Below are 25,521 nucleotides of genomic sequence, written 5' to 3' on the forward strand. Positions count from 1 at the left end.
AATGAATGGTAGAAACGAAATGAGCTCTCGCTTATACTGGGCTTAGTAATGCAACATTGAGAGCTTTTTCAGAAGGAGGGAAATAATTGGGGAGGGAGTATTACAAAAAAACCTAATCCAAGCCAAGGGTGTTTTTTTTTTTTTTTTTTAAAAAAAAAAAAAAAGGAGTAGAGGGGAAAGAGAAAGAAAAGATAATGCAGATAATGGGAAAGGAAAGGTGATGTAGCTTGGCTTAATTCCAGTTTAAAACCAGACACAATGAAGTTTTGATGCCATAACTCTCCATCTCGCAGAGATGCCACTGAAGTTGTGGTTCTTCTCTTTGGTGTGGTGGATTCGTTTAGGTCTCATTGTACTTTGCCTGTTACAAAATGAGTTTTATGGTGTTTGAGATTTCTTCTGGGCATTTTCCTTGTTTGTTGTTGTCTTCTGGCTGTGATTCATAGCCTTCTGCCCTTTCTTGGGGCCTGTTTTAGTCGGTGTGTTTTACAGTATGCCGGGCTCCTGTCCTTCCTCCCCTGCCGCGTTGGCTGGGACTGGATCGTTTTCTGCATGCAGGATGTTTGCTCATGGATTTCACAGGAAACTTTGTAACTGGTCCAATTCACTGGGTTTAGGTTTTTAATATTTTATATTACTATTTCACTATTATTAAAACCGTAGCCAGAGGCATCCCAGCTGAGGTCAAGACGTCACTGTGCAAATTGAAGTAAGAGGCAAGCCTGCTCCCAAGTGCTCACACTGGTGTTTGGATGCCTGCATAAATCGTGGGTTAATAGCTGCGTATTTCTACAGGTTTCAGGCTAGGATGCCGAAGCGCTTCTCAAACACAAATAAATTTAACCTCCTTTCCTCTGTGGAAGTCAGAGATTGGTTCTGTGGTAACACTTTCCCCCTCTCTAATTCCCACACATGTACTTGTTACTGACGTATATATGACTGTGGTCAATATAGGTGCTTAACTTTTTAAAGAGCCTGTCTAAGTCACTAAGTGCGTATTGATTTGAAGCAAATGTAAATTAGAATTAATTTTGACTTGCTAACGTAGTCAAATAAGGAACATTTCTATTGATCTTTGTCCCAGAAGCCAATTATCTGGATTAAGTGTTTTTATTACATGAGATACAGCATATAGTATATATCATTCTGCATTGATCAGTGTGAAATTGCGTATTTAAGACAAGGGTTGTAAGTAAGAGTAGTTAACAAGTAATTTATTTCTAAAAAGTGTATCTTGTTTTACTTACCCCCCGCTTTTCGCTGCTCAAAAGCTGTGCTTGTAACGACCACTGACTCGGAGGCTGTTGACGCATGTGGATCAGCGGGGATCCTTCTTCGTATCATTTCCATTTCGGCTCCCTTCCCTTTCGCTCCGCTCTATCTATACCGCGTTCCCTCCCTCCTCTGCCCCCCCAGCCACCCTAAAGCTTACCTGGATTTGCTGCTCCTCAGCACTGAGCGCTTTCTGCCTTACAGGTGATGGTTGTACCCGGCGTGGGGAATGGCCGGGACGGTGCGGGCAGAGTGCCGGGGGCAGACGGACCCCTGTGCCCCGGGGAGGCCGGACCCCTCCCCGCCGAGTCCTGGGGCTCTGGCGTTCCCCCCCCCCCCCCCGGCTCCCGGGAGCGGGGTGCGGCCCCGGTGCCAGCCCCGCGCCGGCGAGGCGGCGACCTCCAGCACCCTTCTTCGCCCCGCTGCCCCAGCGCCGACGTCACCGAGAGGTGCCTCAGCCCCACAGCAGCTCCGGGATCTGGGCAGCATCCCGCGCTCGGCTCGTTTTCTTGGCAGTGGTTTTAATTACGTTTCGGGCTCCCTGAATGAATTTGTTTTCTTCGGGTCTTTGGCGTATTGAGACGCTTGTCACGTCCGGGTGCCTGCAATCACTGATGCGTTTGTTTTAGGGGATGAATTAGTCTTCTGAGCCCGAGCATGTCCAATTTATGAATTAGATTTCATTGAAAGCTAGGACAAAACAAAACAAGGAACGGTTTTTCTGTACCGCTTTCCTTCCCCCCCCACCCCCCCTCGCCCCTAGCGCGGGGGTAAACACATCTCGCGTTTCCCTTTCGCTCGCCAAACGCGGATCCCGGACCCCGCGTGGGGAAGGAGGAAGGGGCATTCCCCCCCCCCCCAATCCGGGCGCGGTGGCCCCCGCGCCGCCCCCCGCTCGCCGAAGTTGGGCGAGCGGCGACGGGCGCAGTCCCGCGTCCCCGCGCCCTTACCTCCGGGGCCGTCCCGCCGCGCCGGGCCAAGCCGGGCCGGGCGGGGGGCTGCGGCCCCGCGGGAGAGCCCGCGCCCGGCTACCGGGGAGCCGCCGGGCCGCCGCTGCCCCCGCGCTCCGAGCGTCCCCCCTCCCCCCTCCATACACGTACAGTACACATAAAAAAAAGAGGTGTACGTTTAATTCCGAGTATCTCTAAACGCGTGGCGTGGCGGCGGATCCCCCGCTCTGGCAGAGCCGCCCCGCGGCCCCCCGCCGCCGGCCGCCCCGCCGGCACCGAGCGCCGAGGCTCCGCAGTCACGTGGCGCGGGGGGCGGGCGGCGGCGGCGGCGGCGGCGGGGGGGGCCGGGCGGGGGGGGGGGGGCCGCTCCGCAGTTCGCGGTCTGCCGGCGCCCCGGCGCACACCGAGCGCTGGAGGCTCCGCCGCGCCGCCCGCCGACCCGGGATCTACCTCCGCGCTGCGTTACCCCCGGCTGGTTTGATTTTTGCATCTCCCCATCACCCGTTTTCCACAATCTGCGGTGCTGGGGGAATTTTGGGATTTTTTTTTTTCTAAGGGGGGGGTGTCTGGGCATCTCCCCCCCCTCCCCCGCTGCCTTCCTCCACCTGTCCTTGCGCCTTTTCCCTTCTTTTCCCCCGCCTGCCTCTCCACCCAAGCCGGGCTGATGTGCCGTGCGAGAGGCTGGAAATGGAAGTGTTGATGCTCTGGCTTTTCCCCTGGATATTTCAGTGCGTTTCGGTGCGGGCGGACTCCATCATCCACATTGGTAAGAGGGGGAGCGGGGGGGGGGGGGGCTGGAGAGGGGCGCGGGAGAAAAATAAATAAATGGAGGGAGCGTCTCTTTTCACCGCGGTAGTCTCACGGGCAGCGGCGGAACCCAACTCCGCCGAGAGAGGGGAGGAGGGAGGGGATGAAGGCAGCAGGATTCCACCCCCCCCACCCCCACCCCCCCCCCCCCCCCCCCCGGTTGTGAAGTTAGGGGCGAAATGCCGGCCGGGGGCTGCCGCTGCGGTTTGCCGTGTGGCCGGGGAGCCTGCGCTCGGACCTGTTTGCGTGGAAGGGCTTTCTACCCCCCCCCTCCATCCACCCCCCCCGCCGAAAACAACCACCCCCCCGCACCCGAGCGGGAGAGAGGAATAACCCGAACGTGCTCGTGGGGCAAACTTTCGGGGAGATCATCCCCCGGTTTCCATCCCCGGTCGTAGCAGGTGTCAGCCGAGCCGGAATGCGGGGCGGGGGGGAGGAACTTGGCTGGGAAAGGGTTAGAAAGGCGAGATTTGCAGCGGCTGTCTGCGTGTCTGTGCAACTGTTGTGGTTTGAGTAAGGTCTCGGTAAAGCCCCCGGGCGGCGAGCAGGCCGGGTCGGCAGCGGGAGGGAGCGAGGGGCGAAGGAAAGGCTGGTGGGAACTTTTATGGCTGCTGGGAGCGAGCAAGGCGCGGCGGTGTCCGCGGGCAGCCTGGCAGGGAAAGGCGAGGCTCTGCAGTCACCTCTTGGCTGGTGTGGAGAGGTGCCGGCGGGGACGAAGATGAGGATGTTCGGGGGCGGAGAGGGGGGGAGAGAATCACTTGTGGAGGTGGAGGGCGGAGGAGGAGAAGGGAGCGCGGCCGGGAGAGGAAAAGCCGTAATTCCCACCGGCCCTTCGGGGAGGGTGGGAGATCAAAACCTGGTGGGAGCGATCCTGGCGAGGGGAGAGAAGTCCCGGGGCGGGCAAGGGCAGGGGGGGACCGGCCCCGTCGCGAGTTTCCCGGCGGGGGAGGCTCCGGGGCCGGGGAAGCCCCGGGGCGCAGCCAAGGCAGACAGCATTGCGGAGCCATTAAGCAGACGGGGTCAGCCCTGGCCGCAGCGGGGAACTCCGGCCCAGGGACGCTCCCCAGGGCTGGGCAGAGCCCGGCGGGGGGAAACGAGCCTCCGAGGGTCTCCGCCCCCCCCTCGCCGGGCCCCGCGTCACCCTCCGCTTCTCCCCGCCCGAGCGGTGTTTGCCAACAAACTCCTGGCAGGAATAGCGGGAGGGGAGCGATGCTGCGTGTGGAGCTGTGGTTTCACCCGGGCGGTGCGGGGGGTTCCAGCCACAGGCACGCACAGTGGCAATCAGCAGGACTTTTCCAGGCTGGGGGATAACGGTGGTGGGTTTTTTCCTATTTATTTATTTATTTATTTATTTATTTATTTATTTATTTCCGCCCCCCGCCCCGCTTGTTTTGCTGCCAGCGCCAAAGATCTCCGCCCGCTGCAGAGCGGGGCAGCCAGCCTGGTGCGGGCACGCCGCACGCTCCGTAGAGAGGGGATCTTACGCAACGCAGCATCGCCAGATGTTGTCACGTTAACCGCATAAACAGGACAGAGAAATTAAAGCCTCCAGGTTACCGGCCACAGATCCTGGCCTCCCGGCTCGCGTGTGCGTGGGAGCCTCGATGAAAGCCGCTGCCCGACGGGCGGCAATGCGGGGAGCGGCGGGGCAGCGAGCAGAAAGTTGGTCGGGTCCCTAGCCCGCTGGCTTGCCCGTGACCGGAGGGCTCGGGCTCACGGCCCCGCAGATGCCGGTGGAGCACCGTGCCCACCCACGCGTGGGTCCCGGTGCCGTGCGAGCCGGGCCGGCCTTTGCAAGGTCGGGGGGGTGGGGGGGGGGCCGAGCCCTCCTCACCCTCTGCCGCCTTCCTCCCTCGCTCCCCGCAGGTGCCATTTTCGAAGGCAATGCTGCCAAGGACGACGAGGTGTTCAAGCAGGCGGTGTCGGATCTGAACCTCAATGACGACATCCTCCAGAGCGAGAAAATCACTTACTCCATCAAGCTGATCGAGGCCAACAACCCCTTCCATGCGGTGCAGGAAGGTGAGACCCCCGGGGCGGCACCCGCGGCGCGGGCGGGCCGGCCGCCGGGAGGGGACGGCGCTGGGAGCGGGCTGCCCGGGGGGGGGCACAGCCCGGCCCGTCCCGGCGCTCGGCTGGAAACTTTCCTTCGGTCGGGGGTCGGCGCTGTCTCCCAAGGAAACGGGAGGCACCGCGCGGCGGCTGAGGAGCCGGGCCCGGCCGCGCTGGCAGCCCGGGCGGGGGGCGGCAGCCGCGGGAGAGCCGGGGGGCTCCGGGTCTCTCCTGCGAGCCTCCGCCCCCCCCAGCAGGGCCCACGCCAGGGCGACGAGGGGGGCCGGCGCGGAGGGACCGGGCGGGAGGACCCGGCGCTTGCGGGAACGGCTGCGGGAGCCGGCGGGGCGGGAGCCGGCGGGGCGGGAGCCGGCGCCTTTCCCCGCGCCCCCCGAGGGGAAGCGGGGCTGGGGCGGCCGGTGGCCCTCGGCCCTCCGTGAGGGCGGGGCTCCCTCCCTGGCGGCTGGGGAGGGGGCGAGGCTGAAAGCCTTCCCGGAGCTCGCAGGGTCTGACAAGTACCTGCGTGGCTAAATCATTTCTATTAGATTTATTTATTTATTTATTTATTTCCAAAGGGAAACGTTTAAATTAATCAGCTTGCCTTTACAAATAAGACTTTAAAAAGATATTATTGGTGATTTAATGAAGCTGAGGTTAATTAGGGCCTAGGTTATTTTGGAAGCTGTGTTTTTTGGTAGTAATTATTCTAGAAACAGACAGCTATTTATATATCCAGACTGGAATATTTAAAAAAGTGATTCATCACCAGCGTTACCCTTAGTTTTACAGAGCACAGAGCGACTCTTTCCCTGGATGAAAATTTGCATTAATCCATATGTATTTATATTGAAGTTGTGTACATGCAAATTATGGCTACAAAATTACACCAAATGTTAATGTTCATGAACTCCGAACAATTTCTTCTGCTATCTTTTTTCCTCGGAGTAGGTGCTAGTCAATATCATGCAAATTCAGGAGGAACAGCAATATATGTACCTTTTCAAGGGCCTGCGCCCATTAATGATAGGATTCCTCCTGCTGCTCTGAAATCTTAGCAAGACGGCATGAAAAAAATCTTTGTGAAAATGGGAAGAAGGGTGCTTTAAAACAAAACTCCACCCACGCAGTCAGACACCAGAGGAAAATAAAAATCTCTAAATAATGGCGGGTTGATTTATTGGCAAAGATTAACTCTGAACAATTGGATCTTCTTCCATTTGCAAAAGCTCAGTGTCCTACATCGGAGCTTATTCATATTCATGGAAATGACAGTAGTTGGCCGGCTGAACAATTGCTTTCAACAATGTCTCTTTTTGGAAGTAAAACTTTATGAAACTGTTCTGAATGCCTTGGGATCTGAGCTGACAGGCTTGTGGGCAGAGTCCCTGTGCTCAGTTTTGTTGAGAGCAGAAAAACATGACCAGTTGGAGGATTCTTCTTGACCTAATGGGATTTTTTTTTTTAGTTGGTTTATTTACTAACCCTGAAGATTAGTATTTTATTTATGAAGACTACTAAGAAAATCAAATTTATCATTTGAAAAGCCATGCTGAAGCCACAGAAGAGACTCTGGTCAGATTTTTAACATTTTTGATCCAGAATCTTTGTGCCTACCTGAATATACATAAAGAAAGGTATTTCTTCCTGTCCCTTCCTATATGCTCTTTCAGGGCTCATGTGTCCATTGCAATTAGAATTGCTCTTTGATGAACTGATCTTACGCTGGAGAACTAAGGAAGTTGTTGATAAATGGTCACAATTCCAAAGAGAAATTGTTCTCTGTCACTACTTCATTAAGGCATATCAATGTGTCTTGTTTTGGGAGGACTACGAAATGATCCTATCTGTGAGTAAAACCTTGCCACAGTGGGAGAGCTAGGAGAAGAGTATCAGGCTTTGCGCAATTTCCTGGCTTGCTTTGTTGGTTCAGGTCAAGTCTTTTTTTATTTAAGATTTAATTTCCTACTTTTGAAACTGTGATACAACATGCTGACAGCATGATCCATGGGACGTACAAGTTGCTGGGCTATTCTCGCTGAGCAATGCCTCTCTGCCCAGTGTTACTTGGTGTCATTCTCACTATTCAAAATCTCACTGTATCGCACTGTACGGACGTCCTGCTCATTCAGGTAGAATATTGTGTATAGTAGTCAAAATAACCTGGAGCAAATCTGCTGCCCTGACTGCTTACGGAATCTTGTTGCTGCTACATAAAATGCCCTGACATCTACATTATTCTTCTGCAGTGCCTTTCTAAGCAGCGCCATGGAAATCAATGTTGCAAGCATTAGTTTCATAGCAATGAAACTTTTTATAGTAAAAACCGATCTGGAATAAAAATAGACCATTGTGATACTACCACCAGAATAGTTTATGCAATCAAACCAATCACAAATATTATTTTTATTTGAAGCATCTTTTGCACAGTCTTGTGAGATGACATTGTAAATTATTCCTTAAGTCTTTTTTAAAGAGTGCTGCAAGCAAGGACCTTCATTTCAATGATACTGTGCTGGTAAGATTATGGACAGTCATCCTTCATGTAACAGGGTCTATCACACAGTAACAGGACTTTAATTAGGAGGTAGTTCTAAACGTATGTTTGATCTGGCATTTATTGTGCAGCTGGAGAACATCTGCATGGGTAGGAAGCACGGAAGAGTAGAGACTGTAGAGTTTTCTCAGTTGGAGCAGTGCTTTTGCAGAGCTGAACGCCATACAGAAGATACCTTGACTTTCGTAAATGGAGTAGTTTTCAATGCTGGAAGGTGCTGAGAAATGTTGTAAGGTTTAGAAAAAAGAAAAAAAAAAGCTTTAGGGACTGTGCTTTAGAGGGAGAAGGGCACTATTGTGATAGTTGCTGGTGGCTGAAATCGGTAAATAAAACTCAGAGCTCCTTTTTCTTCAAGGACTTGGTGGACACTCGTGTTAACGGCTGTGTCAGGTGCCAGAGAATAGTAATCAGAAAAAAGTGTGAATTGTGTTCCATCTTTATCTTTCATTTTCATCTATGTCACAGAAACAAGGTCCTGTTGAGCTGATAAGTAAAGAGGTTATTTTGGCTCCATCACACTCATATCCTATAATGAAGCGTGGCAAGTGGGTGGCAGGCATTCCAGTGGCAAGGGATGTAACTGCAAAGAATAAACAGACCCTGGTGTATGCATAAAATAGGACTTTGTTGTCTGTTTGCGCTTGCAAGAGTTGTTGCATTTTGTGGAATATTGCTTTTGTGTATGTGGCAATTACTTGAGGGAAAAATTGTTTTTTCACTGACTGTCATGGGAGAAAATATGCATGAGGAGTCATTCTTCTTTTCATATGATTTTAAGGAAATGAGCTCGAATCACAAATATGATGTTAAATTATATCCTTGCTTCCAAAAGAGCTGTGTGCTCAGTTTCTGTTAAGTGATTGAGATGTGACATAATAAGCGCTTGTTTGTGTGTGGTGTGTATTTAAGTTAGTACTGTGGAAACCTTTTTGTGAGTCAAGGATTCAGATAAGCTCAAAGGTATGAAAAACACTCCAAAGCTTGCAGTTCAGACTGGGATTTTTGAGCCTGCCATTGGTGTTGAAAAGGGACTTTGTGTAGGATGTATGGGTGGCAAACAAGTTTCCAGCTGGGCTTGAAAACATGATGGTGTGTTTAAACTAAAAACCAAACAAAACCAGCATGTACGATTTTAAAATGTTGCTGTTGGAGGGGGAATAGTTAGCTGTAGGTCAGAACTGGGGCATAGGAATCCTAACGCCTACCTTTCGTAGTGCTCGGTGGAGAAGGGATCTGAAGGAGATGGTTACTCAGAAACTGTGGAACTTTAAAACCCTGTTTCTCAGTGGATGATGCTTGCACGTCTATGGAGCTTTCCTGGAGCTGCAACTTGCTGTTCTCTCTGCATAGCAATTTCAAATGAATTGTTACTAATTTGAGCAGCCTTGTATGTGTGCTTGCTGATGTTAAAAAGATGTCAGCTCCGGAAACCAGGACAAATCTGGAAAATCAGAATATGAGTGGAGAGCAAGAATGGTGTTCCATAAATGGGGTTATTGCCAGGCCCATGACTACTGCTGTGGTTTCAGGGCAACTCGGAGCTGCCGATTTTTTGATGTCTGTGTTGTATACTGTTGAACGAATCTGATCTCTTATCATAGCCTGTAGGACTTGGTAACGATACATACTTGGCATAGATCTTGAACTATCTTGGCTCAGCACATATATTTCAAGTTACTACTGCAGTTGCTTTCTAACAGCTTTATTTGTTGAGAAGGTATAAGCTGATCAATGTGTAGACAGCTAAGATGAAATGCAGACCTGGAGAACAGAACTCAGCGGCTCCATTTCTATTCTTGCATTTATTTGCCTGGCCAAAATCCCAAGCAGGGCTATGCTTGTTAGATACTCATTGCCCAGTGCTAGGGAGCTGTGGAGGAGTGGAGTAACTGTATGCTGGTGGGTGTGCACTTGTCTCAGGATTTTTACAACCAGCTCTTTTTACAAACCTGGGACTCTGTTTTGAGGTAGTGCAAGTCTCCCCGACCAAATACCCACGGGTGGGCCGGAAGCTGTGTCCTGGCTTTGACAAAATACAGACTTCAAGCTTCAGGCAACGGACTGTTGTCTCTGTTGGGAGAATTTAAACTTTGGTGGCTACTAATTCTAGAAGAGGAAGACCTAACAACAACCGTGCAAAGATACCCCTGGATGATGGTGATAACCCTTCCCTTGCCACTGGGTAAGCCCAGATCCAGCGTCGTATAAAGCTACGTTAAGTAGGTGTTTGTGTAAATGCGGAGTAAGACATTTTGTGTTGTTGAGCTCCAGTTTCACGTGCCCCAGAAGTGAAGGCTGCTGTTTTTTAGAGTTAGGATGTTTTAACACCAGAATGGAAGAGTAGAGAGAAAGGAAAGGGAAGCATAACAAATGCACAGGAAAAATAAGATGAAAATTCATAAAATGTTGCATATACAGATCATTAGTTTTTTTTTAAACCAAAGCTTTATTAATTTGACTGCATTGGATTGGGGAATTTAGTGCCTGGCTAGAAATCACAGGCTGTACCTAGATTTTTAACATGAAGCATAAAAAAAACCCCCTTCTCATCTGCTAGAATTCCAAAGGGTTGTTATATATTGATAAAGCATCAATTAATTTTTCTCCAGTGATTGCTCTTGAGTCTTTCTCTGTCATGTAACTTTGCCTCTATCTGCTCTTCTTCCATGACTTGCTTGAAGGCAGATTTCACACTGTTTTCGTCAGGATACGGGGTCTTGTTTGGAAGTTTTTGACAGGTGAACTCCGAGCTCTCGCTCCAGAAAGAACATATTGTTACACACATTTTTTTCTAGTTTTAATATGAGGTTTCAACGCTTTTTAAAAAACAACCAGAAAGAGCTCAGGTAGGGGTTCCCTCCCATGGTCAAGGAGGTCTGGCTGTGCAGCTACATGTTTTTTCTCCTCGTCTGCTGCAGTTAAAAGCTGTTGCTCAGTGGGGTGAATGTGCTTAACAGTTTTACCTCCTTGTGCCCCCTGAGACCAGACCAAGACTTGTTAAGGACTGCCACAGTGAAGACATCTGTGGCACTGTCATCTCATTGTGCTTGTGTTTCTGTGCTTTGTAGCCGCGTGGCTCAGTTTATCATCAACCAGCTTGTTTTTGTGGAGCTGAAGAAAACAACAAATTAAAATGTCCATCTCTTCCCGTTCTTGCATTTCGTTATGCTGAAAGCAGGGACCTGCAGATGTCTTCAGCAGGAAGGAAAGGAGTCACCAGCCAGTGAAGGAGTCGGTTTGGTGCTGAGGATGAAGGCAGGTTGCAGTCTGTGGAAAACCATCCAAACACGAGCTTGTTTTGTTGCTTCACTCCACTTGCGTTTTGCTACTTTGTAGCCACAGCTATCCGGGTTCTGGTCACAGTTTAACTGCAGGTGCAGGATACTTGGTACTTTTGGGAGGCAGTCCCTGGGAAGCAGGGAGGCAACCCTGCCATGGCTTGGGTTTTTTCCCAGGATGTACTGGGGTTAGTTCCACCCCGGTCATATTCTTTGCTTTTGCAGAGTCTCCCGTGATTTCAGGCTGGGGCTGAGCTGCCCAGGGAGCGAGCTCCAGACAGGGCCGTGCATCGGGGTGCAGCAGGCAGGGAGGAGTCGGGGGAAGAAGGAGGTGCTGCCGTGGGCTCACGGCTTAGCAGCCCGGGATCGAAAGGGATTTTTTGTGGAAACACCGACCGTGTGGATGGGACCTGTTCGGAGCACAGTGTCCCACCCCAGCTCAGTGGAGGCTGGTGATGGGGAGGTGGCTTGCTCAGCCTGCCGCAGGAGGAGCCTCAGCCCCTGGTAGGGAATCTCTTGTTATCTTCATGCTTTGCAGTTAGAAGGTTTTTATTTTATCTGAAAGACTTTGTTCACTTCCTCCATCTGCATAACAAGTTAAGCTCATTTCTTCTCTCTCTTTTCATATGCAGACTTGCTAATACCTTTATTTCCATGTTAGGTGTGGGCCAGCCATCTATTTGCAGGGTCTCATGCACAAGAGCAGCCACAGGTTAGGCTCCAATTCTTTTCCGATACCTAATGGTCTTCCCTACTGATCCTGCTGCCGATCCTGCTCATTTATCAAGGAGCTGCAGTTGGGTTTCTTATTCTAGGGTTTCATTATAGAAAATACGCTACATCATTAACTAGCCTGCTAGAAATTATCCCCAAAGACCAGAAATAGCAGTGTTCATAAAAATATCAGTTAATGTGTTTCAGGGTTAAAGATTTTCTTTCTGTTTCTCTATTTTAAATTTTTTGTTCTTGAAGAAAATAATTTTCCGGAGTGCTTTGTTTGTCTGCGGCAGCTTTCTCAGTCATTACTGTGGAGGAGGATCTGTAAATGTGAAATGAGTATACAAAACCGCCTCAGCCTGATCTAGTTAAAGTAATGGCTAAAGAAAATGATCTTAAATTGTGAAATACGAGATACAAATACACGCATGCCCATATACCCCATGCAAATAATTTCATTGCCAGATTTACTGCAATGTGTCCAGCAAGGAATATGCCCTGAGACTTTCGGTGTTTGGAATCTTTCAGCTACAGATGATTAGAGGATTGACTACCTAAGCATTACATTTTAAATTACATCTTCATACTTGCAGAATGAGATGAATTTAATATTTTGATGTGATTTATCATGCTATGGCTGAGCCATACAGTGAAAAGAGTTAAAACTACACATTCTTTGAACAGAGGGGATATCATCATATTTTTTAAAACTGTTTATCCGTAGTTGCTTACTGGAAGGAAAACAAAACAAAGCCTAGTTATACAACAGTGCCTGACTGTAAGATTACAGCACACTAAAGCTGTGGCTGAATTAGTTACTTTGGATTTAACCTTTTGGCATTTCAGAGGAAAACTATAGTCAAACTCTTACTTATTTTTTAGGCAAAGATCAAAATGTTTTTCATACTTTTATTCATAACAAATTCCCTCTAAGGGCAATTCCTGCTGTGTCTTTATTTGTCTCTGTCATGCCATGTTTAGAGGTGTGTTTTCAATTTGCTCCTCACAAAAAATTTACTTAGAATGTATTGTTGGAACTGTACTGCTGTGCAAGTCTCATAATTACATGAAATGAAACTTTTTTTTTCCCTAGCAGATGTCTTTGTCTAGATGAAAGTGCCCTGCTAGAATGAAATGGTCCACACAGCTATTGCTTTCCTGGCAAGAGATTTTTCCATAATTTACAGATATTTGGGTTGATGATTTTAAAAAATGGCTTAAATGTTCAATTTTTCATTTTGGCATTTTTTTTCGTGTAATAGAACTTGCAGCGATTTTTGCTTACGTACAGGAATGCAGTGTGGTCCTTTCCATTAGGAAACCTGTTGAAAGAGGCCAAGTTTCAGACTGAGGAGTGAAACACTTTACGCACAGGGCACATACAAGTTATGCAGACTACCTGACACAAGAATGTGTCAGCCCTGAAATCTAGGTGCCATCCCGAGAATCCTTTCCATTTCACTCCTCGCTGAGGAAAGGGGGCAGCAAATGCTGATCCTTAGTGTAGTGCTCTGGTTATTAGGATTCTTCTCCATGAGAAAATTGAAGTGAGATCGTTAAATAGCGTGCAACATTTTGAGAACCTCATTTTATGTCATACGTAGATCTGTAATCATTTCAAAGGCAGATAATAATGATATGCTAATATGCCAAGATTTCTTTCATTTACATAACTTCAAGGCAATAAATATCTGAAATGAGAAATATGTTGAAAGGGTTTCTTTTATGTTTTTCCTAATAGCTTGCATTTAATTATAATTTGGAGACCTGACTGCAGTGCTTGAAACTGCTTTCAGGTTTGTGGGTTTGGAGTGCTTTTTATAGCCTGAAAGGTGTGTCCTCTCAGAGAGAGGTGGTCTATACCAGCCCCGCTTTTGTGAAGTTCCCTTCCTTTGACCCAGTTGTGGCATCTTGGTGCCTGTCCATTTTTTTCCTTTTGCCTATTATATTATATATTCAGATACGCAGTAAGAATTAATGCTGGAAAGCACTAACAGCCAGGACTCAGAGGTAAGAAGAACCAAGAGGCATTAATTTCAAGTGCTGTTTTTCTGCATTAAAACACACAGCAGGGTTTCTGCTGCTTGACCTTACTGAGAACCATTCCCTTAGCAACCTTTCATAGAGAGAGTAATAGGACAGTAAGAAAACAATATTCCCCCCCTATATTGAACAGAATAATATCTAATAAATTACTTTCTCTCTTAAAAAATACAAGCTCATACCAAAAAACTCCCAGTGAGTCCAAGCTTCATTATGTATCCTGTTTCTTGGTCCAGTCATTTAATCCTCAGCTGTTTAACTTACTTATCTGAGTCTTTGAGATTTTAACTAGTAGCATTGCTGATGGAATGCTTTCAATATCCTCAAAATCTCATTGACAATCTGGTTTGTTCTTATTTAAAAAGTAAATAAAAGGATTTGCCATATAAGCGAATGCTTGTAAATTTAATGAGAGTTGTCTTTGTCAGCGGGTAGACTCTACTTTATACCGTTACTTGATATGTAGGAAATACCAATTACTTGCTGCCTGGTAATGCTTTCAGTAGAGAAACTGTAATGATCTAGAGCTACGTTTCCACATCCCTTTGTTTTCTTAACCTCTCTGCTCCTGGATAAAGGTAGACAGGAGGAGTTGATTTATGGGAGACGTATGGTTTATGAGGGCCTCTCAGTGTCTTTTCTGTGTGCTTGCAAGACTTGACTTAATTTTATGTTTATTTAAAAAATGCTTTAGAACTCCAAGGAAAACTCTGGTATAAACTGTTGTCTTGTGTGGAATATTAGCTGCATTTTAATGTAATGGACCGATGTTTTGTCCATTTTCTATCCTACTTGAGATATTTTTGGAATGAGAACAGTTATATGAGAGGCTCAGAGAAAAGGAACTTAGGATGTTGTGTCTGGAAGGGTCAAAACACAGAGGGCTAGGATGTTGAAGTGCACAAAAAATAAAAGGGAACAACCCAATTATTTACTTTAAGTTTATTTTTACTGAAACTTTATTTTTCTTTTCTTTCAGCTTGCTTTTGTCCTGAAGTACTTCAGTTACTGTGGAAGTAACAGTGTATTTGGTGTAGGCAGGACTTAGTGACACAAACAGAAGCAGAAAAAGCTTGCACTTCCTCTGATCTGAGCGAGATGCTTGCAGAGTATGGGGCTGGATTTTCAAAGAGGTTGGAGAAGGGCAGGGGTGCCACAGCGTTAGCAAGTAAGCAGTCTGTAAATAATCAGCCCGTGGTAGGCATTTCCCTTCCTGAGAGAAGAAAAGGCATTTCCAAAGTGTGCTCATAGGACAAGATGGGGAAAGATACGGTCTAGCAGAAGTTGAGGTTGGCTGATCTTCTGCTTGTAGAAAGTCACTTGTCCAGGACAGCTTGAAATGAGAATGCCTATATCTGGATTAAAGTGTTGTATAGTCCACATGAAAAGTAATTTCACGTTTCAACACTACCTAGCTTTTTTTTTTTACGTTTCAAAAAACCCTAACAGATTGTAAGGGAGCTTCTGGACTCTGTGTGGTAACTGTTAGGGAACACTTGGGAGGAAGGTCTTGCAGCAAGACTGCTAGACTAGCAGTATCCTCAGCCACGAGTTAGCACACCCGTTAACCATGTCACAGTACTTCAGCAGCCAGCGGAGTCTTGCCTTGCCTCTGGATGGGCACTCACAAAGTCAGCTGCGCAGGCAAGCAGAAGTGCTGTTGTCAAGCATGATTACAGCCAGCCTTCTTAAAGCAGGTGGCTGGAGTCAGCTTTCCCTCCCTTCTCTGCCCCTGGCAGTGGCACTGGTGTGGCAAGACTGATTCACAAAGGGGTTTCTGAAGGCATAATGCCTTGTCGTGCGTTGAGGGCAGTTTACGTTTTTGTGACCACGATGCGTCCTCTTTGCTTTTACACTATTGCTTGCAAATAAAACGTAATGGCAGCTAAAACTCAGAGTCATCTGGGCAATGTAATGACTAGTGATGCCTGATTATTTTTGAAACAAATCTGCAGTCCTAGTTGTCAAAAGACCTTTTGCTGTCCTTCATTAGATTTTTGTGCAGAAACCTAATATTTGTCTCAGGAAGGGCTTCCTTCAGTTATCCTTTTAGTTTATTCTTAGTGTCTTATTGCCAAGTCAGAGACCACATAGTTGTAGCTTGTGTCTTTATGCCTGGGGTCTTCACCAAGACTTCAGTTTCTCAAAGGCATCTAACTGGTGAGACATATGTTTTCCTGTCTGCAGTTGTCCTTTTCAGAGCCACCTCCTCACTTCCAGCCATGCCCCATTTCACATAGTCAGCAGATTCATCATTCTACTTCCTAGTGAGGGTTGTAAATGTGAGCTATTTCTCCAAATTCTGATGTCTTTTTTACCTGCCTTCTCTTGTTTGGCAGCATGGTGTTCCCTTCCCTGCTCAGTGCGATAGATTGTATGAACGTGCTTTTTGTGATTTGCTGGATTACTCTATTCCCATTGCATTTTAATCATCATGATGACAACATCTGTTGGCAGTAGTACAAAGAAGTTTTTCAGAGCATATTCTGAGGTTTGTAAATTGCTACTATATCTACATGACAACACTAAGATTTTGTCTTTTCCATTTACATTAAAAGAAGTGGAACTGCATTATGGAAATGAAATGTGTGTCTCTGGGAGCCTTACTGCCTTTCAGTGACTGCCAGGGGATACCTTGGCGTTTCACACAGCTTCCTCTGTGTTACCTGCTGCAGCGAGCCTGGGGTTATTGTTACAGAATTAAGTCTCTCGTCCTGCTTTCACTGATACGATGGGTAATCTTTCTATCTTTTTAATTTTATTTTGGATTTTAACCTTTAAAGCTGTGTATCTCTGACATCATACGGAAATGGAGAACACACATGGACAAGAAGACGGGGTGCTCCTTGAGAGCATCACAGTAGCTCTAAAGAATTGCAGAGTATCAGGAATGTAAAAAAGAAATTACAACAGTGGTCAGTTATATTTGCTGTAGGGTCTTCTGGCAATGCTGGTAGTTATGTGCATTCAGACTAAAATTGTAATTTGGTCAAAAAATACTTAATAAAATTGCCATGAACTAGAAGGCAGATTATGTATTGTCATAATTTTAATGTCTTTTTATTTCCTTTCTTGTGCTAATTATCTTCAAAGAGACATTGTCCTTTAGGCAGCTCCAAATGCAGAAAAACACCTGATGGGTATGGAAGAAATAAAGTTTGTTGATCAAAGGTGGGAGTCCATGTCCTGGAATCATGGCAGCAATGGGTCTCTAAACTGGATTTTGCTAGTCTTGCTAACTGGTCTTTTATTGTTGCTGGCCTGTAGGGAGATTACTTGTAAACTAGAGTCTTGTCTCTTGCCCCAAGAAGTTATGAATGGTTGTGCTGAGTCAGTGGAAGTGGCACATCTCCTAAAGCAAGTGCTAAGAGGAAGGCTTAGAGCAGGATGTGTGTGAGGCTTTGTCTTTGAAACTTATTTTCTCAGAAAAAAAATGAAAAAGCTGTTATGTGGGATAATTAATAGAGCAATAGATTATTTTGAGACTCTCTTTTGTTTGTAAAAAGGGGAAATGTGCTTTTAAATGTTGATGTTCTTTTAGGCTTGCAGGGGAGAAAAGCTTAGAGTTTGTAACTTTTGACAGATTTATAATGTGTAAAGTTGGGTTTATATTATCTTTTCTTCAGAGATCTCACTGCTAGTTGCCCAAGGGTGTAGTTTACCTCTGTACAAAACCTGTGCATGGATTGTAAGTTAACTGTAAAATTTGTATACTGTAAAATGCAACGCACGAGACCAAAGAACTACCATACAAGGCCCTAGAGAAAAATACATACCATACATACACACAGCGCTTTACCTAGTTAAGTCCAAGTTAAGTTCAGTCGCAAGATGATCAAGGCAGAAAAAGGTGTGAGCCTGCATTGCTCAGTTCACTTCCTGGGACAGTTCGGTGATCTAATGAGGTAAGATTGTACTCTCTGAGGTTGAAGAAGAAATAGGAGGAGTTTCTCTGAATGTAGAACAGCACAGTGACAGCTGGAAAGGCTCTGTTGGCTCCAGTGCCCCTGGAAAGTGCCTTAAGGCAAAATGAAGGCTTGTGTCAACTTGCTGTTTAAATCTGTTCCCAGCTGCTTTGTTGGTGAGGTGTACTGGATTTAGGAAATACAAATAAATATATGGATGCAGGGAGTCCTGTCTTTTAAAAATGAATCTCCATCTCTTCAGGGTTACTTTGAATGTATGACTTGCAAATAGCTCATCAGTTTATTAAGCTAACTGGGAAACAGTCATAGGTTCTAGAGCCTTTGGAAAATGCACTTCAAAGCTGAGAATTTTAAGTGGAATCTTCAAGATCTAGCATGTTATTACAATGTTAATAAATAGTTTGAGAATTGATAGAAAGACTTATGATATAGTTGATAAAACTTAAACCAGCTGAGGAAGCTGGTCTAAAGCTCAAATAAGCATGCAAGAGGGAAAATGAAACAACTTCTGTAAAAAGGTCTGTTTATATGTGAACTTTGCAACTCTTTCATTTTTTTTTAATATTTCTGGTGATGCTATATTGATGATTTTTTTTTTTTAAAGTCACATGCAATTATTTTAGCTTTTGGCCAGAAAGTTTTCTAACAGATATGACAATATTGTTATCTTCATGAAATCATAGAGAGAGACAAATGCAGATGCACTTTGATTTCGGTTTTATAAATCTAACTTTAAAAATGTCCTTTGAGTTTCTTAATGAGACACTGTTAGTATGAAGTGTGTCTGTGTTCTTTCCAAACAATTACCTGTTACCCTTTTTTCCAGAGTATCCATATTTGCAAATAATGGCTTGCATGGGAAAATTGTGGCCATCAATGTAATAGAGTGTTCATAGTGCTTTAAAAAAGCATGCCTGCAATGCATTCGTCTGGAATAATATTGAGATTTAAGCTGAAGATGGGAAATATTTGCTGACAGGGCTGGCCTCAAGGCATTCTTTTTCCTTCCTAAATGCTGATAAAATTGCTTGAAATGTTCTAAAGTATATTGAAGGTTGTCTCAGGATGGATATATTGTCTTGAAAAAGAATTATTCCATTCTCACTGTAATTATATTCTCTCTTTGATGAGATTTTACAAGAAACTATTTTATGTCCTTTTCTATAGAAAAATATTAATATAGGAAGTAAATTTGTTGAGAGTATTAGTTATCTTGATACAGAGAAAGGTCAATTGATTTTCTGGATGCTGGTCCTGGATTAAGTTTTAAATTGTGGAAGTTTGACTTTAACTCTGGTTGCTGGTGAATGAGAATTGTTAGCTGAAGAGAAATGGGGCTCCTAATGCAATTTCTCCTGTGCTTGCTAAGCTCTGCTCTGTAGCAGGATATGAATGAAAAAACTTTATGTTCATGACCTCTGTAGGTGTCCTTGGAATTGGAGTTTCTCTTCCCAGTGCTCGTGTAGCGTTATCACATACTTTATGCCTCCTCCTGACCTGTCTGTAGGGCCCAAGAATGGATCTAGCTCTTGAAACGTAGCCTAAGGTGCACGGTAGTCTTTTACTTCATCTCTTATTTCCTTCCCTTCCTTCTTTTTGCTCTCATGCTTTCATCACCCAAAGTACCAGACTGGCCACAGGAAGTGATGGGATGTTTGGTATATTAGGCTGATACACCTTTTGATGAATTCAGTTATTGCTAAATTGTATTTGCTTAAACCAGAAATGGGTTAAACTAGATTTGGACTTGTGGAGGATTTTTTTCTCCCCAGTGAGGCAAGAGGGGACCTGCTACTTATCTCATTTTTCCTCTCTGTGTTATGTGGGTTGTGATCCATTTCTTAGACTTGTCTGAACTATTTGATGTAACACATTTCTTGATATTGTTGGGGCCAGCATGACATCCTGAATTTGTTCTGCTCTACTCTTGAGTTGCATTGTAGTTCTGGCCTTTGACATCTTACTGTAGACTTTGGGATGGCTGTTGGCCAGTTGTTTTCAAGTTTTTCAATTTCTATACCTCTAGAAAAGTTCCTGAGAGGGGTGATAATTTAAATCTACAGACAACAGACTTGATTTTTTTTTTTTTTTAATAGCCTAGATTGGTCTGTGAACCACAGGTTGAAGAAGACCACCTTAAAGCGGTCTGTTAAATCTTTATTTTAAGTACTGAGGATTTGTCTTATCATTAACCTACTACAAAGACTAGAAAAATTGACTGACGTTCTTGAGTGACAAGCCATTATCTAAGTGCTGAGAAGCAGATGAACAACTAACCCACTTGAATTTGCTGGTCTCGGTTGTTTTCTGTAGGGAAACACCGTGTGAAGGAGGAGAACCCTAGGAGGTCTTTGGAGGTGTAGCCTCAGAGATATAAAATGAATATGGGAATCTGGGATGTCTGACAACCATAAGCTCAGATATTGGCCTGTTTGCCAAGCATCACTGTGCCACTGTCATAACGCAGACTAGAAATCTTTAATAGCTGTACTTCAGTGCTTGTAAACTAGTGCGTGATTATTTCTTCTTCTGTTTATATCATTTGTCAAAGCAGTCTGGGCTGACAAGGCCTGGAAAATTCTCAAGGGTTTTGCTGCTGTTAATGCAGCACACTACAATGGGACCTCTTTTGTACAACAGCGTCGCTGAGTACATCTAAAATCGTCGTCTGTATTGGCGGTAACTCTCTGAATCATAGGAGCTGCATATTCCTACCCATCTGCCTCATTTGAACTGATTGCAGCAAATTCCTTGGAAGTTCTTCCTTCTGTATATTGCATGAGAACTTCTGAAGTTGGGTATGTTTGCTGCCATTAATAGCACACAGTATCTATTTCATGATTTTGTAGAAACTCAGGCCATTTACTTAAAATAGAAAAGATTATTTCTGTGAGGTTTTTGAGGAACTTAACTTTTTTTCAGAAACATGAGTAAATCTCTCCAAGAAATCGCAGTATGCGATAATGTTTTACTGCTCTAATTTATTAAATTTATGAAATGCTTCTGTAGCCTTGTTCAATTCATAGAAGCTTAGTAAGAGGACCCACAACCTACTTGCTTTCTGTTTACAGAGATCTGAAAGCATAACCTTACAACAATCAACAACCACGTGAACTTTTGCCTGGCTTGATCCTCCGACATATTACAGCTGAGGTTCTAGACCACACGTAATCCCATGGCAACTCTTTGATTTTATATCATGCAAATTACAGTGATTTTTTTACAAGCAGGCTGAGAGTTTGTGCATAGAAAAGCTTTCTGGACCCACATGTACTTAAACCTGGCCTGCAACCAGTGCAGTGTAAGTACTGTGAACATCGGGCAGATCCAGTCCTGGGGATACCTATAGGTACAAGATGCAAGCTTTATCTCCTCTACTCTGCCATGTGTAGCAGAGCTTGGCACATGCACAGAGGTCTGCTTTGGGAGGCGTTTGTTTTCTCCTTTCCTTCCAAACTAGCTTGGGTCTTCAGTCTCAGTGAGTGGGCATCTTATACGACAAAGCAATCAAATCGGTATATTGCTTATGCTTATTGCAGTCACTTGAAACCTTTTGCAGGTGTTTCTGGAATATGATACTTGATGCTTCCACAGGCAGATCCTGCACATGGGAGGAACTTCTCGCATGCATGGGCTTAAAGGCAGGATGGCTCAAGGCACATGCAAAGCAGGCAGCGCTGGGGCAATTGACTGCAAGTGTAGCATCAGCTCTAGTTCTAGGGATGAATTTGGTGGCTCTGTGAGGCTTGCCAGCATTGCTGCTGCTCTGTGAGAAGGGGTGGAATTTGGGCAAGGCAGCTGTTGCTGGGGGCAGGGAAGGAGCACCACTCCCCATTTTTTCCTTTGTCTCCCAACTGACACCAGGAATAACAGGATCCGCTCACCTGGGTGCACCACTGGCACTTCACCTGTGGTTTATCCCTTCGTATTTCTTCCCTATGGCAGAAACAGCCTGGACTTGGCCAGAAACAACCACTTATCCTTGTGGCATCAAAATTCAATTCTGTCTTAACTACTAAGATGATGTTAGCTGTCTCTGCTTAACAGTCCATGTGATACGTTGTCTGCTTTGCCCGTGTGGGAAATGAGTCTGTATTTCTAAAGGGCCCAGCCAGTGGGAAAAGAATTTCAAAGACAGCTGCACCCTAAAAAAAGTTGAAGGAATGCTGCATGTTCTCAAAGTTACACCCCTTTAGCTCAGGCACAGGTGATCATCTCACAGGTGATGGTGTGCTCAGCTGCCTAGAGAAAGACAAGCAGGACTGTGTCACCGGAGTGACTGCTTCCAGCTAAGTTGTGAGTTGCAGAAGACTTGACTGATCTGTAAAGACTCGAAGTGCTTCATTTGTAAGAGAAAGAACTGTAGTCTGATATATGCTGTTCAGCGTAGGCACAAAAATAAAGACTATACTGGAGGAAGTTATTTGTTGAAAATTATTCAGTCACCTCCAGAAGAAACAGGCAATAAATCTGCTTGACTGTCTTCATTAAGCCCGAAAGCATCTGTTGCAACACTTGGTACGATAACTGAAGTAGGTATTAAGTCTGACTGTAAAAGTTATAGAAAATATAGCCTTAAAAATTCATTGCCTGTTTTACTAGCAACTGGCAAATAGTTCCTAAACAGAGACTTTAAAGGGTCTGATCTGTGGAATTCATAGTTCTCAAAGTCTTGTTTTGGGTTTGAGAGTATCTAGGTCTTTCAGGAAGAGTCGGTTTGTGGATTTACAATTGGTATCAGACGTCTTTTTAAACTCGTAGCTGACTATTACACAGAAGTGAGCAAGAGCTACCCAAGTATGGACTATGGGAAAAGGAAAGCAGATGATTCCCTACGAGGGTCTGTCAGACCTTAGTGCCAGCCATGCAAAACGGAGCTTGGGATCCATTCTTAGGAATGTCCTTAAACTGTAACAAGAGAAAGGGTCTACTTCAAAACACCACTCTGCAATTGCTAATTTACTGCAGCTTCTGAGAATGAATCTAGAAACAGACATGGCAAGAGATATGGAAGAGCAGTAGCTGCTCTTACTGGGTAGTACAAAACATATAGGAGATAAGAGTTCTGAGCTCGTAATGTTTTAGTACACAAAAATGGCTACATGTAGTACAGAATGTATTCCGTAGTGGATTAGAGATACATCATTAGTTTTTAAGCACTTTCTGCAGCAAAATATGAAAACGGTGCTTTGAAAAGTCATGTAGGCATATTTGCTCATTTATCATCCTTCTGGGAAAATGTAAAACAGAAAATTCAAACAGAATTAAACTACTAACTGTCTTTTAAAAATTCATTCCATGAGATTTGAAACAGCAGTTGGAAAAATCCTTTGTTTCATCTTAGTTTTTTTGGAAGTGGAGTAGAAGTCTGTAACAGAAAAACAGCATTCTTATTCAGAAAAATATTCCTACCTCAGAATGTGTCATTTTTGGTGACAGTAAGGTTTTCTATTACTTCTACCCACTCTCCCAAATAAAATCCAAGGAAACTTGCTGTCAGTGCAGATTCTTCTTGTGGTAAGAGAATATTTTTGATCTGAAAACTAAGTAGCTAATAAGGCTTGGGCAGTGTCAGTCCGTATAGAAAACTGCTGCCGTCTTTTACCCTCTGTAGCTCCCTTGGTTTCATATCTTGAAAATATCTGGGAGAAACCCCGAACTAAAATGATCTCCAGGGAACTGTTTATTCTTTTAGTGTAACTGGATATCTGACAATAAAACCTCATTGTATTTTAGAAGTCTTAAAATAAATGGATAATATATGACTCTTATCGCAAAGCTTGAGTGGCCTTTGCCTTCCCTATAGGCAGTGGTTGCCAGCTCTGGCGTGGGATGAGGCACAGCCAGTGCTGTCCCACCGCGGCAGAACTGCCTTACACCCGGCTGGTGGCCCTGCTTCTGTGCCTGCGCTCCCGGGAGCAGGAGGCAGGAGAGGAGGGCTGCGGCTGGCTCTGCTGCCCGGACAGCCGACCGCGGGCTGCTGAGCCGTACACACAGGCACTCTGCAGAGGCCTCTGCTCTGACTCTGAGGGCCAGTCGCAAAAGGTACCTAACAAACTCTCCTTGGGGCATTTTTGTCTAATGAGCGAGCGGGACATGTTTTATTGCTCATGACTGATTGTCTGGTCTCTTTGAAGAATTGTTACTGAAGTCTGGGCAAAATTTCCTTTTAACTTCAGCAAGGAAGGTACCAACTGAGGCAAGGAAGGTCCTGAAAGCTGGAACCTGAACCAGCTGATTGGCCTCTATTGCTCCCACTTCTGTGAAATTCTTTTTTTTTATATATCTAGATATAAAATAGCTGCTTACCATTATGCAGATTATGTACGTATTAGAGGACACTTCCTTTTCTTTCTGGAAGTCTTCTTTTGTCATTTCCAGCTGTGGTAAGCGATACACAGAGAAGGATGTTATCTTGTTACGATAGCGTCACTGTTCTTAGCACTGGTCTTTATTTTCTACTGTCCCTTACAAGATTTAAGAGTGTTGTTTTCATGCAATTTCCTTTTTTTCAGTGCGTTTCCTAAAAGATACCTCTTGTTTTATGCTGAAACCGTCCTTCATGGGAATTTCTTCACGCAGACCTGGCAGTTAGGAGAGGCCGGTTGCAGCCCTGCGGGGCATTGAACGGCAATGGCTGGACTGCTCTCCCCAAACCCAGCCCCTGCCAGGCCGGGCCTGTGCTGCTCCAGGCGACCCAGCCCTCGGCTCCCGAGGCACAAGGTCCCTGTAGCACTTGCTGACATGTAACCTTGTGTTTGCAACTGCAATTCTTCAAGCAGGTCCTTAAATGACCATCTCAGTGTCCTTATTTCTCACTGAATATTGAACCCTTCATTTAATACCTCCGCTCACGAGAAAGGACTCTACACAAGTTTTAACACTATTTGAATCCCATTAAGAATTGCCGTGATGCCTAACAATGTGTGTCTAGTACCTTGCTATAAAGATAGTTCCTGTTGATTTGGTGCAACAGAAAGGAGGCATATTTCCATTGAAAGTAGTTTTCCTCTTGCCATTTATTCAGCCAAGTGCTTCAGAAATAGCTATGGTGCTTGGGTTTACCTTTGCAAGCCTGAGTTTTTTTTGATAGTGAACAATTCCCGTTCAGAAATCAGTAATTAGCTAGAGGTTCAGAATAAAATAAGGAGGTGTCAAATACGGTAAGATTGTCTAGGGAGGTTGCTGTGAACCTGCACTGTGTGTTTGATGAGGGAACAAACAGTGGCTGTCATTCTTACATCTAATAGGATGCCTTGGAGATGGAGCTGTTAACTGCTCTAGAGATGGCACTGTGCATTTCCCTTTTGAAATAGTCTGGAGAAGAGATAATGCTGCTTCATCCAGATCCCTGATGACATGAAGGGCTCAGGAGTGTGTGTCTGACTTACAGCCCCCCAAAGACTTCTTATCCAGGGGAAATCTTCCCAGGAGTCTCCATCAAGATACTTGAAAAGAACAGGAGATTGCTGCTTGCACAGGGCCATAAGATCTCATAAAAAGGAAAAGCTTTTGCAGAATAGTTTTTTCTTCATATACCCACTAATAACTGAAATTGGTAAAAAAAAACCCAAACTATAGCCTATTACACAGAAAAAGAGGGCGGCTTGGGTTAGATTAAGTTTTTAGCTTGATATAAACCTTCTTTGAGTTTTGTGTGAGAGCTGTGTGTCACTGTGAAGGACTCTAAAAGGGCTTTTATCAAGAGGGATTTAGATGAACACTGAAAGGCAAGGTGATGCTAGTACTGACTTGTTTCACATGTGGTCTTTGTCATTTTAGCAATGTCAAAGTTTCTTATAGCCTGGATGTTTCAAAGAGGCAGGTAGGTACATGTAAATGCTGTGATTGTTCAGGCTGGTTACAAATTTCAGGCTTGACAGGCAGAGTTTAAAAATCTCAGTTTTTGTTTGAAGTGGGGG

At 45.2% G+C, this 25,521-nt stretch overlaps 1 protein-coding gene across 3 annotated transcripts in view; it reads left to right on the forward strand.

Annotated features, from left to right (window-relative positions):
• Positions 1–2,611: 2,611 nt before the first annotated feature.
• GRID1 (glutamate ionotropic receptor delta type subunit 1) overlaps positions 2,612–25,521 on the forward strand; it is a 558,941-nt gene continuing 536,031 nt past the window's right edge. For all 3 annotated transcript variants that reach the window (XM_075423037.1, XM_075423035.1, XM_075423036.1), the window contains exons 1-2: positions 2,612–2,988; positions 4,896–5,051. In XM_075423037.1, the coding sequence (XP_075279152.1) occupies positions 2,910–2,988; positions 4,896–5,051 (235 nt within the window). In that variant the 5' untranslated portion in view covers positions 2,612–2,909. The remainder of the gene's footprint in view (positions 2,989–4,895; positions 5,052–25,521) is intronic.

Source organism: Opisthocomus hoazin, chromosome 6 (assembly GCF_030867145.1).
Source record: "Opisthocomus hoazin isolate bOpiHoa1 chromosome 6, bOpiHoa1.hap1, whole genome shotgun sequence".
In the NCBI taxonomy this organism is placed as follows: Eukaryota; Metazoa; Chordata; class Aves; order Opisthocomiformes; family Opisthocomidae; genus Opisthocomus; species Opisthocomus hoazin.